The sequence below is a fragment of the Mustela nigripes genome, chromosome 1 (assembly GCF_022355385.1).
Source record: "Mustela nigripes isolate SB6536 chromosome 1, MUSNIG.SB6536, whole genome shotgun sequence".
NCBI lineage: Eukaryota > Metazoa > Chordata > Mammalia > Carnivora > Mustelidae > Mustela > Mustela nigripes.
The window spans coordinates 232231707-232247098 of record NC_081557.1 but is presented as its reverse complement, the minus strand read 5'-3'; the positions used below and the strand labels follow the sequence as shown (position 1 = coordinate 232247098).

The following is a 15392-nucleotide window of genomic DNA, read 5'->3' as shown; positions in this document are numbered from 1 at the left end:
AGTTGCCATTAATAAATGTGTGACTGTATATACTTAGAAAATGATTTACTGAGAATGAAGTGGAAATTACAAATTGAAAAGTATATTTAAAAAGACTAGGTGTTAATTAGAGATAATTTATGAATGCTCATTAACAACAAATTAGGGTAATACACAGGGGAAGATATATTTTGTGTTGAGCTTTCCCTGCATAGAAAATGTTAATTAAAATGTTTTCAGACTTGATTTACATAAAAGGTGAGACATTTCAAAGAATATCACCATTATACTGTTAATGGTGTGAAAAAAAACAAGTGGCTAAGGGAGGGGTCGTTAAAAGTTGCATGCACTAATAAGCAGACTCCTTTTAGGAGCAAGAATAGTTTTTTAAGCACACTAATTTAATTGGCTTAGTTAAAAACTTTATTTTGAATTATAGTGCCTGAAGTAACACATTAGAGACTTCCTAACAGTCTAGTATATTGAACTTTCTGAAGAAATTCTCCAGAAAATACACATACCAAAAGAGAGAATTGTAATAAACCAACAGTAAAGTTATCTTGCCAAATGAGAATTCCTTTTATAGAACTTTCCATTAGTGTCCTTACAGTTCTACTTTATGCATATTCAGTTTAAAGACAGAAACTGAAAAAAGCTTTCTTTCCACCACTGCTGCTTTCTTCTCAAATTCTGTCATTAGTGTTCATTTTGGACAGAATATATGGTGTAAAGTAATGAGCCTGCATGTCAGGACTGGCTTGAGAATCTGTTGTAGGACTTCAGACCTTCTATTGCCAAAAGTATATCAAAATGTAGGCAGTCTTGGAATTATGATATCCTGTTGTAAATGCAGACTACCTGCTTCAGCACTGTTTGTCTCATCCTGAACTGTGCAAATCCCATTGTTCTGGCTCTCACCTCACCTTACCTGGCCACCTCTCTCAGCCAGGAGGATGGCTATTCACCTCAGCTGTGGTCTGATGTCCTCTCCAACAGGTGTGGCCGGGAGGCACCACTGCTGTGGATACAGCCCAACTTCTCCTTGCTTTGACTCTTTCCGACATGGAATACTCACTCCCTTACAAAGCTCCCTCACTGTTCTATATTAGACTTCAGTGCTTCTCCTTAACATGAAGTAGGGTAGCATGCTACAAAATCAGCACCCAAAACCAGTCCTCAGTCAGAATAAAAAGAAAAAGCACATAAACTACCGGAAAATGACCTTAGCCAGAAGTACAGACGTTATGAGGGAAACTATAGAACTTCACTGATAGAAATAAAATGTATGTAAAGTCTATTAATATTTATCAATAGGTTTCATATAATGCCTTTCAAAATCCCAAAGGGATTATTTTTAGAATCTGGCAGAAATGATTTGATAATCACCTCAAAGCGTAAACAGATAAGATACTTGCAAACATCTTGGTGTATAAAAGACAAAATAAGTGTGTCCCATATTCCATCCAACAATTATGATGTACAGTAAAGCTGAAATAGCTGAAATAATATGGTCCTGGCATAAGAATGAACAGAGATAGCAATGGTACCATCAAATCAGGTAAAATACCTACTTGTATATTAAGATTTGTTTTTGACAAATAAATGCCAAACAAATGCCACCATAAATATATGTCTAAAGAAAGGTTTGTTTAAAGCTGTCATCAAGACAGTATGGTACTGGCACAAAAACAGACACATAGATCAATGGAACAGAATAGAGAGCCCAGAAATAGACCCTCAACTCTGTGGTCAGCTAATCCGCAACAAAGCAGGAAAGAATGTCCAATGGAATAAAGACAGTCTCTTCAACACATGGTGTTGGGAAAATTGGACAGCCACATGCAGAAAAATGAAACTCGACCATTTCCTTACACCACACACAAAAATAGACTCAAAATGGATGAAGGACCTCAATGTGAGAAAGGAATCCATCAAAATCCTTGAGAAGAGCACAGGCAGCAACGTCTTCCTAGGAACATCACCAAAGGCAAGGGAAGCAAGGGCAAAAATGAACTATTGGGATTTCATCAAGATCAAAAGCTTTTGCACAGCAGAGGAAACAGTTAACAAAACCAAAAGACAATTGATGGAATGGGAGAAGGTATTTGCAAACAACATATAGATAAAAGGCTAGTATCCAAAATCTGTAAAGAGCTTATCAAACTCAACACCCAAAGAACAAATAATCCAATCAAGAAATGGGCAGAGGACATGAACAGACATTTCTGCAAAGAAGACATCCAGATGGCCAACAGACACATGAAAAAGTGCTCCACATCACTTGGCATCAGGGAAATACAAATCAAAACCACAGTGAGATACCACCTCACACCAGTCAGAATGGCTAAAATTAACAAGTCAGGAAATGACAGATGCTGCTGAGGATGCGGAGAAAGGGGAGCCCTCCTACACTGTTGGTGGGAATGCAAGCTGGTGCAACCACTCTGGAAAGCAGCATGGTGGTTCCTCAAAAATTTGAAAATAGAGCTACCCTATGACCCAGCAATTGCACTACTGGGTATTTACCCTTAAGATACAAAATGTAGTGATCCAAAGGGGCATGTGCACTCGAATGTTTATAGCAGCAGTGTCCACAATAGCCAAACTATGGAAAAAACCTAGATGTCCATCAACAGATGAATGAATAAAGAAGAAGTGGTATGTATACACAATGGAATACTATGCAGCCATCAAAAGAAATGAAACCTTGCCATTTGCCACAATGTGAATGGAACTAGAGGGTATTGTGCTTAGCGAAATAAGTCAATCAGAGAAAGACAACTATCAAAAGATCTCCCTGATATGAGGGAGTGGAGATGCAGTGGGGGGTCGTTTGGGGGGTAGGAAAAGAATAAATGAAACAAGATGGGATTGGAAGGGAGACAAACCATAAGAGACTCTTAATGTCACAAAACAAACTGAGGGGGGTCGGGAGGAGAGGGGTAGGGAGAGGGTGGTAGGGTTATGGACAATGGGGAGGGTATGTGCTATGGTGAGTGCTGTGAAGTGTGTAAACCTGGTGATTCACAGACCTGTACCCCTGGGACTAATAATACATTATATGTTAATAAAAAATTAATTAAACATTTTTTAAATGTTTGTTTAATAAATAGGGCTGGGGTAATTCTTAAAAATTTTCAGTTTAAACTCTCATGTATTCCAGATTGACAAAAGAAGTAAAACTTTAAAAATAGTAGCCCTTCAAATTACATGGCCATCAATTCAGTATTTGTCAGCCATGTGAGAACCCTTTAAATTGAGATAGTTAAGAAAGTTCAAAAGGAAAGATGAGTATGACTTCCTAAAACTAATAAAAGGAAACAGCAGAATTAAGGCAAACAGCAGTTTGTATAGAATATTTCATTTAAAGAGACAGGGAAATTTCTTATTTCATATATAAGGAACTAATTCAAACAGAAAGATAATTGTGAACCAAATCAAAATTGAAAATTGCTAATGAATATATGAATGTATGTTTAATTGTAAGTAAATGTACACCATCAATCTGGCCAAAACCTTATTTTTTTAAGATGCTATGTATTTATTTATTTGAGAGAGAACAAGAGTGTGAGTGGGGGGTAGGGGAGCAGAGGAAGAGGGACAAGCAGACACCATGTTGAACGTGGAGCCCAATGTAGGGCTTGATCCCACGACCCCAAGATCACAATCTGAGCCAAAAATCAAGAATCAGTGTTCAACTGACTGAGCCACCGGCACCCCTAGAATCTTAAACATGTTCCTAGCCTTTAGCCCAGTGATTCCATTTCTAAAAATCTAGCCATAAGAGAAAATAATATCCAAAATAAATATTCTAAATTATCTACCGTGATGATAATAGCACACATTGTTATACTGACTAGGAGTAAATTAGCCAGACACATTCCAGGTCTCATCAATGCCCTAGAGCACTGGTCACCCAAGCTTTACTCCTGATCATCTTCTTGCTTGTTTTTGCCTTTATATTTCCTCTATATTTTCTTAACCTGTATTCTCTATGAAAGGCAGTTTTTAATTTTAAATATATTTTCCATCTTTTACTTTTCAAATTCAACTACCTTCATGAAAAAAAAGACTTCACAGTAACAGTTTAACTTTTATAGAAGTTAGTACTAACTTCAGCTAATTGTACTTAGTACTAAATTTCAGCCAATATTTGCTAAGTGGGCTTTTGCATACTGTCCTAGGATCCGAACAATTTGTCTGTATTACTGGGTCTTTGAAGCAATATGTTCTAAGTTCCTAATAATAATAATAATTTGGGGGCGCCTGGGTGGCTCAGTGGGTTAAAGCCTCTGCCTTCGGCTCAGGTCATGATCCCAGGATCCTGGGATTGAGCTCCGCATCGGGCTCTCTGCTCAGCAGGGAGCCTGCTTCCTCCTCTCTCTCTGCCTGTCTCTCTGCCTCCTTGTGATCTCTGTCTGTCAAATAAATAAATAAAATCTTTAAAAATAATAATAATAATTTGTTGCACACTAATGCTGATTACTAGACTAAATGTTTAATAGACATTTTTCTCATTTAGTCTATAGAATAATCCTTCATAGTACTTCTTTACTTATTTTATCTTTTTTAAAAATTCTATTTATTAAAAAAATAAACAAAAATTCTATTTATTTATTTGAGAAAGAATTTGAAGAGGGGGAGGGGCAGAGTGATAAGCAGACTCCCGGCTGAGCAAGAAGCCAGATGTGGACATGGGGCTCGATCCCAGGATCCTGAGATCATGACCTGAGCCGAAGTCAGACACTTAACCAACTGAAATGCCCAGAAATCCCTTACTTAATAATAACCCTATGAGATACTTGATATTCTTATTATTCCTTTTTACTAACAAGAAGAGCAGAGCAAAGTGAGCTCACAAACAAAGTAGCAAGCCAGATTTGCACCCAAGTTTCTGTGATCCCAAACCCCTTGCTCTTAGTTTTTAATGCTATATGCCTAACACTTTAAAACAGAAGATTTCCTTCAGAATTATTAGGGTATGGGGAAAGCATGTGTTAATAATCATTTCCAAGGTTGTTACCTTTATGTGTAATGTGTGTCTGTGTGTGTGTGTGTTTGGTATAAGTTTTGAAATTAGAGGATAATGATTCAAGTTTTACCTGGTGGTCTATGTTCCAAGATTTTTAAAAAATATTAGTTACAGATAAATATGTCAGGATGTGTATGTAGAATAGATCATTGATCCAGAATAATGTAAATTTTTAATAGTCTACTTACATTAATTATTTGTTTAAAATGTTATTAATATAGATACTTGAGATAGTTCAATATATACCCAAAGAAGTTCCTAGTATGGAATCTACAAAATACAGAAAATCATAATGCATTTGTCAACAAAACCTAACATGAAGGTAGTTGTCTTAGTTACATGAATACTGGGTGCTGTCCCAGACAGCACTGATGGGATTACATAATATTGACATTATTCTATTTTTCAAATATGAGAAAAAAATGAAAAATAATCAGTTCTGATTTATATCTGGTTCCAGGTATCTTAAATAAAAAATTATTGTGTCTGTGTATACATGTACAGACATACATAAACATGCATGTATATTCAAAATTTTCTATTTAAATTTATAACATTGTAATCAGAATAATCTTCATGTACTAAAAACTTAGTATAATATCCATAAAACATTGGAGAAACTGATTCTGAATCCAGTCATTAATACTCAAAATATAAAGATATTTTTAAAGTCTGTTTAATTACAGATTATTTTGTTTTCCTTACAGAGTAGTAAATATGACAAAATGTTTTCTCTTGGTTCACTGAAGTTTTATCTTGGAGTGAAAAAGAAAATGAAGCCTCCAACAAGGTAAAGTTTGAAAGGGAAGGGTTTTTGAAAAGTGAAAGTTTTAGTAATATGTATCTATGCAAGGATTTGGAGGTCAGAGACATTAATCAGGCTTTTTATAAGTTAAGCTACAGACAAAATCTTTGAGCTGCCACAGACATGGCAGGAGACCTGCTGCAGATTGCGGGAACTCCTGTGGGCAGATAAAAAAGCATAATATTCCCACTAAAGTCAAATTCCTTGGTGATGGCATCTCTGTTGTGTAAAACAAGAAATCCCCAGAAGGCCCTGTCTATTCAAAAACACCTGGGTTTTTCTCCACTATTCCATTCCTTGATCAGTTTCACAGCCTGGGGGCATAAGGAATGTTCCAGCCAATTCTACATACAGGAAAATAGCCTCTTGATGCCTGGCTGTGTAATTTGCCTTTTTTTTTTTTTTCTTTGCCAAATTTGATAGTAAACCCACTAGTACCAGGCAGTGAAGAGAAAAGTAGACTCTCTAATACATTGTCCTCCTCTTCAACATTTGAATCATGCCAGCATGCGGTTTATGCCATACTTTCTAATCACAGATTGATGTGATTAGCTAATTAATGTTTTCACAAATACTTAAAAAACATTTTCATGAACTGTTAGATACTTACTTTGGGTGTTCTATTCCTGAAAATTTTTCTCATTTTTGCCTATATGCTTTATTTTAAACCCAGTACATACACCTGTCTTGCTGTTGCCACATTATTTAATTGCCCACAATATCAGTAGGAGAAGGTTTATATCTTGTTTTGGCTGTTTTCCTAGATATCTATCCTTCCTCAGCCAAGAGTATCTCCTGAGAGATTTCCTTCACTTTCCCATGATGTCATAGATCCTTTCCCTCCCTCTTCCTTGAGCATATTTAAATTTGTAGCCAAAACCTTCATTTATCATTCACCTCTAGATCAGTCATATCCATTGAATCCAGGATGTGTGAGTTTTTCTGTTCTGTTATACATTGCCACCATTGAGTCCCTGCTCCTTAATATCTAATAATCTGTTTTTGGTTTTGTATGATTTCTCTTTTTTAATATGTGTGTGTTTGGTTTTTTTTCCCCCCCAATGTAATATAGTTGGGGATTGACAGCGTATTCCGAAAAACATCATTGGTAAGTTAACATCTGGCAGTTTTGGGATTTGATACATCTATAACTTTACTAAACAAATAATGTTATTGGCAGATAGGACTACAGACAGGAAATGTTTCACCAAAGTGAAGTTAAAAAATTTTTTTAAATACTTTGAGAAGAAGAAAATAGATTTGCTTCAAGATTTAGGTCCATTTAAATCCCAGGTGTCCTACTTGCTAGTGCCCTCCTAAGAGAAACTATGTCTGATTTCTCCCTAGTTATTATGTGAGTGTGGGATAAGCAGGCTGAATTCAGTTTTATATAAAGGATAAGAACTAGCCAAAACTTTGTATAAAAAAAAATAATCTTGGCCTCAAACCTTTTCTTTGCAAATATGTGTTTTACATTGATGTCACAGGACCTAGCTGGTCTCCTTAGAGATTGTACTATATGTCTCTACCTCCCACCGCAGCTTCATCTAACCAACCACTAAACCATATGGGATCTGCCTCTTAATTGTCTCTCTGATCAGGCCATGCCTTCATCTGTGTGGGTTATTCCAGTTATCCTAGATGCTCTTTATGCATATAATTTTACTTTTGTTTTCTAGAATATTCTCTATCGAACCACCAAAGGGGCTTCCTAAATGCATTGTGTTTCTTTCCTGCATTAACTGTCTTCAGAAGGATAAAGTGCAGGATTGTTGGCACAGCACACAAGACCCTTTAATATGAGGCTCCATCAGCCTTGTCTCCCATGGCTTCCTTCTTCTTCTTTTTTTTTTTTTGGCTTAAGGATAAAACAGCAATCTATCTTTAATTCACAGTACATTCCTTGTCCCTTCATCTTTCCATGTTAACGTCTGTAGTCCCTTTAGTGAGCCTTCTTCCACACTGTTTGCTGCTCCCATCCTCTTCCTGCTGATGTGGCAGACTCAACTGTCATTCTTCTTTCAAACTATAGCTCACATGCCCCACTAGTCTTATCAGTTAACTCTCACCTCTAATCCTTACTTATTTCTTCTCGGTATCTGTAGTATTTTGCATACATGAGTGCTTAATGATAGAGAAGACCGGTTTTGGGGACATGGTAATGGAAAGGGACAATACCTTTGTGAGAATCTAATGAAGGAAGCAAGAATTTTTTTTTTTTTACAAATTTCGTTTTAACATTTTTATAATAGTTTTTCATACAGGAATAAAAATACATAATTACGTTGAAATGTCCATGTCTAACATCACTTACAGAATTTTCCTTTTGTAAGAATCCTTTATGGCATCCCCAAGTGTGCTCTTTCTTGTGTTCAACTTGACTTTCTCTTTTTCTCACTGTGTTCTAATTTATTTGTTTACATGCTTAGCTCCTCTGATAGACTAGGTGAACCTTGAGGGCAAGATCTCTGTTTTACACAGGTTTTTAATAAAAGGTTACTGAATCAGTGTTATTGAACATGCTGTAGTAGTTTTTCATTTAGTTCATTTTTCACAACTCTTATGGGTATTAATGTTTATAATCCTAATGATGGAAACTGTCTGAGCCTTTTTTAAAAGTCTGCTCTTAAGAAAATGTGCACATATTTTTCTTCTTAGGCTCAGAGTTTCTGGGGAAAAAGATGTTTAACATCATGTACCTGAAAAAGGAAATGACGGTGGCCTTTCTGCCTTTCCACAAATATTGCTGGTCATTTTTCAGCAGTTTCCAAAGCCTGTAGCTGTATTTTGTTTAAACTAGCATATTTTACTATTATTTTGTTATTGTACATTTAACAGAAGCCTAAAGCGACTTATACTGAAATACTTCCATTTTGATTGCATTAAGTCATGAATCAGGAGAAATCCAAAGAGGTCTCCGATCACTTAATAACCAAACAAATACACAGGAGAACAGTCTGCTGTCTTTCTGACTTATGTATTCGATAAACCTTGTTTTACAGGCACATTTGTTGTGATAGTCTACAAACTCAGATGGAGTGGATGGCCAATGTCTTCATTGCCCAGGTATGATCTCTGTTTCAGCTCTCCAACAAAGTATAACCACAGCTCATAGGAAATATTAGTGTGAGGTACAAGCATTTTTTTTGTTTTGTTTTTAAAGATCTTATTTATTTATTTACTTATTTATTTTTATTTTTATATTTTTTAATTTTTTATTTTTTATAAACATATATTTTTAATGAGTTTTATGTGTATGCTTTAGTTTTCTCATTTATATACTTTTTAAATATATGAGAATCCAGATGTACCCCTTACTCTTTGAAAGAGAGCTTGCTTTCTTTGTTGAGGCTTCCTTTCTGGTACTCCAGCTACTCCTTACCTCAGGAGAGGTGCACAGCTTCAAGATGGTAGTGTGTTTGGAAAGAGGAGCTTGTTTTACCAGAGTCCCGCATTTGTCTTCATTTAGAAAAGTGTGCTGTTTTCCTCCTTGTCCTCCCTATGGCCATCTACTCCCCCGCTCCCCACCCTAGCCTTTCCAGAAATAAAGACAGGAGCCCACATTCCTTTAATACTTCAAGAATACTGCATGCTGGATTCTTCAGAAGAGTTAACTCCTGCATTTTTTGCAACAAACCATGCATGGTGTTGCTTGTCGTTGAGGGAATAAAGGTATAAAGATTCTCTCACTTGCTGGGCACCTTACATTTAGTTAGTGGTTTAAACCCAGGGATGCCAGAAGCTAATACCTATACTCAATTCCCCATTTAGTCACCTCCCTACAGGAGGACTATAGGGGAGGGTTAAATAGTCTCATTAATAGGTTTGGTTGCACCTCGCACCTTGTCTGGCTGAATTCCCAGCAATACTTCCCACAAGAGCATTGAAATTCACTGGTAACGATTAAGTTGCCACTTTTTATTACTGAGGACGTACTTCCCTGTTTCTCTTATAAGTGGGAAGTTAATTCACCCCCAGATCTGGCCCTTATTTGTTTTGAAAATCATTTTCTCTCTTAATTTATTAACCTTTCCAGTGGTTAATAAACCCTGCTCTTCTCAGTCTGATGTTACTGTTACTACCTGAAAACACAAAGACAGAAAAAGACTTAACTTTTTTAGACACTTTTCCTCTAATTTGTGACTTTTCAGAAATTCTGTTATTTAACTCTTTAAAAAGAAAGCAAACTAGATTTAAAGTGTTTTAGTAAAATTGGAACCATAGAGTCAAAACTATTATAGTGTTTGTGGTACAACTACATTGATTTTTTGTTTGTTTTTATCATTGAAGTCACTAGACTTGTTTAAAAATCAAGGTATAAATAGCCAGAAAGCAGAGGTTGCTCTCATCGCCAACTTCTTTCTCCTTGCCTCACTTACCCTTCATTGTCCTGGCCCTAGAGATTCAGCCCAGTTACTTTTCCTCTGCTCATTCCACTTCTTTGGACTAAGATAAACACAAAGGCCTTCTTGGATTTAAGGATTTAATGGCTCACCTCCATAGGGAGACAGATAGGAAACGAGCAAGTACTGATTTATACATGTTAACAAACACACATACATACACACACACACACACACACACACACACACAGAGTCCTCCTTACAAGGAGTTCTTTGGGGTGTGCAGAGTACTTTTCTAGTATCCAGTATCTAGTATCTGCATCCCTGATTCAGAAGCCCTCTTGATTTTCATTTATGTGTCACATTCTCAGAGGAATTCTCCATGATCTTCAGACCAGTCAGACCTTCAGGCTGTCGGAACCCTGAACATTCTGTACACCAGGTGTATTTCTAATTAGAAAGCATTGTGTGATTAGATTTTTCATATCTGCCTCTCTTACTAAAGCGTAAACTCAGTGAGAAGAAGGGTTCTGTCAGTCTTATAAAACCTGTATGGACATCTGCACCAGAGAACCCAATACCACTTACAAAAGTACATGGAGCCCCACATCAGACTCCCTGCTCTGCCGGATCCTGTTTCTCCCTCTTCCTCTGCTTCTCCCCCTGCTTGTATGCGTGCGCGCTCTCTCTCTCTCTCTCTCTCTCTCTCTCTTTCTCAATAGTTATAAGAAAGGGGAGAGAACATAAACAATTTGACAGAATTTCAAATAGATATTAGTTTCATAAAAAGGAGAAGGAATGAGTGTGACTGAGGTAAAGAAGGGCACTAACTAGGAAAGATTCTCAGGAAAATGCCTTTCTGAATAGCTGACAAGTGTGTTGAGACCTGTCTGAAATTAGGGAGCAAATCATGCAGGTATGCAGGAGTGGGAAGAGCATTCCAGTTACAGGGGCCAGCAAGTACAAGGTCCTGAGATGTGGTCACAACCTTTGTTCCATGAACATCCTGAAGGGCTATGTTATGGGAAGATGTAAAAGATGAGGAAGGCACTCAACAGATCATATCATCCCAGTTTAGGAGTGTGGGGAACAAGAGAAGGATTTGATCTGACTTATATTAACTGAAGAAATAATAATTTCGTTTGTTGTGGGCACACTGTTGGGAGTCCAAGATGGCAGCAGGAAGAACAGCTGTGTGAAGATGGCAGTTCTGGCTAGGGTGGTAGCAGTAGACATAGTGAGACATTAAGATTCAAGAGTGGTTGAAGGTGGATCCAACAGAATTTACAGATTGATTGGCTACAATACTTTGAGAGGAGTACTAATCAAGGAAGAGTTCTAGGGTTTATTTTTTGTTTTTGTTTGTTTAGCCTTGGGCAACTGGCAAATAGAAGTGATCAGATCATAGATGCAGAAGAAAACAGAGTTCTGTTTCAGCCTATGAAATTGGAGATGCCTGTTAGACACACAAATAAATATTTATTTGAATAGAAGATTGGATGTATAGATCAAAAACTCAGGCAAAGGATACCTGGCTGGCTCAGTTAGAAGGACATGTGACTCTTGATCTCAGGGTTGTGAGTTCAAGCCCCACGTTGGGTGCAGAGATTATTTTAAAAAAACAAATGCTCAGGTGAAATTTGGGGAATGCAGTATAAATTTGGGGTAAGTCAGTATTCAGTTTGCATTGAAAGCTCTGGATTTGGGGTAGATAGGCGAATCTAAAATGAAAGGGGAGTATGGTGTAGGGAGAGAAAGAAAGAAAGAAAGAAATGGATGGAAGAATAAGCCCTGGGACATTCCAAACTCCAAAGGTCAAGCAGAAGAGAAAAAAAAGAAAACAAAAGAAATGCAAAGGGTTGAGAGGAAGAAAAAAACAGATGATTGGTATAGAAAATCCAGCCAAGGAATTTGCTATGTAGATAAATGAGGCTGTGTGGTTAGAGAAAAAGAGGAGGTCAGGGTAGGTTTGGGGGTTTCAGTTTATATGTCCTTAGGATGGGAAGGTATAGACTTTCAACATACACTAATGAAGAAAATTCAGTAATTGGAAGAAAAAATTGAAGAGGAAAGTGATTTTTTTCCTTCTAAGTTTTTATTTAAATTCAAGTGTTAACATATCGTGTATCATTAGTTTCAGGAGTAGAATGTAGCGATTCATCTCTTACATACCCCACATACAGTGCGCTCATCACAAGTGCCCTCCTTAATGCCCCCACCCTCCATCAACCCTCAGTTTGTTCTCTGTAGTTAAAAGTCTCTTATGGTTTGCCTCCCTCTCTGTTTTTATCTTATTTTATTTTGAGGAAGGTGATTATCAGACCAGCAGAGGCCCTGAGCAGACACGAAGCAATGTGAACAAGTGCACATTTGTTCATCATTGCTGAAAAAAATGGTTGTACACCAGAGTGTCAGACCTTGACTGTGTATTATAGTCCACTGAGCATTTATGACTGAAGAAAAGTTATTTGTAATCAGAGTAATTGTTGTGAAGAGAAGGGAGTCTCACTTATATGGCTAAAAGATGCAGGGAGCATAGTATACTTCATGGCAGGAAAGTGAAATTCTTCAGTGATCACTAGTAATGTTTAAAATTAAATCAATGAGCTCACCTTCAGTGAGTTAGGGCGGGATATTGAAAGTATAGGGGCAGAGGAAAGGTGAGAAATAATCTTCAGAGAGTGAGAAAGACGATTGTCCTGTAGTAGAACTTCAACTTAAAGCTGAGCTCTTGCCTGACTTTAAGGTTAAATTTAAAGGGAGATAAATCTATAGAGTAACCATCTTTTTTTCTTTCTTCATCAATTGGTAGGCACCCATAGAGTTAGTAGAATTGGGTGTAACTTGGGTGGGGGCTCTGCCAGGCACGTATGATCAAAGGAGAAGGAGCGCAAGAATTGAAGATTCAGATAAGCAGGTGAGCATACTTAATGATTATGAAACTATGACAGGCTGTCGAGGAAGTGGAGGGAAGGTGTGGAAAGTAGAATGATGGTAGAGAATAGATTGGAGGTCTCAAGGAGTCCAAAGAAGTGAATGAAACTAAATTGTTAGCTAGAAAGGTAAGAGGTCAAGCTCAGAAGGAGTAAGAGGCAAACTCAAGTCCTTACAGCATTTTTCAAATTGCAAAGGTATAAAAATGACCTTGGATCATGTCTAATGACATAAGTCCAAGGATGAATGGATAAAGAGAGGGCACACACAACTAAATATTATTCATCCTTAAATAAGAAAGAACGCTTGTCATCTGTGATGACACGGGTGAACATGGACGGCATTATGCTGAGTGAAATAAGTCACACAAGCAAAGATTGCAGTATTATATGTGGGATCTAAAAATAAAAGTCAAACTCCTAGAAACAGTGGAAAAGGTGTTGCTGGGTGGGTAGGGGAAACAGGGAAGGGTTGGCAAAAGGGTAAAAACTTTCAGCTGTAAGACGAACAAGGTTTGAGTTGCTCATGTAGAACATGGTCACTGTTGAAATAGTTGATAATGCTATAACTGTATCATTGAAATTTGTTAAGAGTAGCACTTAAATGTTCTCACCAAAATAGATGATAGATGTCTTAATTGACGGGATGGAGGAGAATCCTTTCACAGTGTGTACATAGATCAAATCATCACATTGTGTATTGTCAGTTATGCCTCAAAGCTGGGTGGGTGGGAAGAAATAGAAAGTGGGTGAGAGAACTGAAGATTTTGGGGTGTGATCACTGGTTATAATAATGAAAGTATGATCTTCAGCTCTATGATCCATCAGCAGAAGGACCCTTAAGGTCACTTATAAATAACTATAAAGTGTCAGAATGTATTACTAGATAAAATGTTCTGCATGTTGGGAAAAATACCTCTGGGATCAATCTGGTAAGAACTAATTAGCCAGTATATACAACGTAGTATATCCTTTCAGAAAAAGAAATACGTATTTGAGACTGTTTGCTTTTAGATTTCTCTGAATATCATTTGGCACATGTAGTATACCTCAGTGAGTACAAGTATAAGCATAATCCATAGGGGTAATGAGTTCTTTCCTGCCACTTTTTTTTTTAAGCTTTACATGTTGGGAACATCCCAATTATATAACATCAAAATTATTTTTACCATGTTTGCGGCTGTGACATAAACATAGCATGACGAAGCTTATAACTTTCTCTCTGAAATATTTGCTAATCTACCACTACAGATTTGCTGAACCAAAATAAATGCTACACTAAAATTCAAGGGCAGATCTAATGCATATGCACTCAGTCTAATAATAAAGATTACACTGTAGGATTATTGAAGATTAAATGAGATTATGTACACTGGTAAGCACCAAGTCTGGCAGTATGTCCCTCAATATAATCTTGCCATTAATTATGGATACACAGTCAATATTAGTTGAAATGAATTCTTTGCTATAAAACACATTAAAATACTAATTACACTGTAAGACAGGAATGTGTTGAATCATAAGAAAAGGCATTTAGCTGTATACTTTGCCAAAAGATTTTCATTTCATCAGAATATCTGTAAAGCTTATCATTTTAAAATTGGTATTCTGTATTTCTTTCATAGATTGTTGTCTGAAAGTCAGTTTGCTTTTGCCAACTTCTGAAAAGTTAATCTACCCTGAGGAGTAGAAAAATTCTTTTAAGGTTTTTCTTTTATATGCATATCTGAAGGATTTATCACTCAGGGGCTTATGTTTTTATCAGTGGATATTTCTCCCCATTGCATAATTAATTTTTCTCCAGTCATATCTATAGTTGTTCAGTTAGCCAGAATATGTAGTCAATAAGTTGAGAACAAATGTGCCATATTCTCTGCTGTACAGTGATTTTCAGTATAAATGTCTGTGTGCAAGGTAATTTCTTTGGAATTCAGTTAGATGAAAAAATAACATTTTTCAGAAGGTCATAAAATGAGGCTAATTTTTCTGATAGCTTTGCCTCAGGTTGAATTGAGGTCTGTGGGGTTAAATTATTTTTACACTAAAGTTATCTTTGGTGGAGGGAGAAAATGGATGCATAGTTACTTTGATTACAGGGCTGAGAAATACAGACAAGTGTATTTTTTTCCCAGAAAGAGATTTGCCAGTTTCCTCAATTATTTTCCTCCTTTTGATTTGATAAGTAGTACAGAAGCCATGTACTTGAAACTTAGAAATTGAACTGAGACCTCAAAGCTCTGTTCACTTAAGAGTTCTACATCCTCAAGCGGTGTTCCTGTCAGAGTCAACAGCATAATTTC

At 36.8% G+C, this 15392-nt stretch overlaps 1 protein-coding gene across 3 annotated transcripts in view; it reads left to right on the top strand.

The window, feature by feature from the left end:
• Positions 1 to 15392, top strand: part of ARAP2 (ArfGAP with RhoGAP domain, ankyrin repeat and PH domain 2) — a 188265-nt gene that overhangs the window by 161257 nt on the left and 11616 nt on the right. For all 3 annotated transcript variants that reach the window (XM_059382216.1, XM_059382226.1, XM_059382208.1), the window contains 3 exons: positions 5719 to 5801; positions 6889 to 6924; positions 8819 to 8882. In XM_059382216.1, the coding sequence (XP_059238199.1) occupies positions 5719 to 5801; positions 6889 to 6924; positions 8819 to 8882 (183 nt within the window). The remainder of the gene's footprint in view (positions 1 to 5718; positions 5802 to 6888; positions 6925 to 8818; positions 8883 to 15392) is intronic.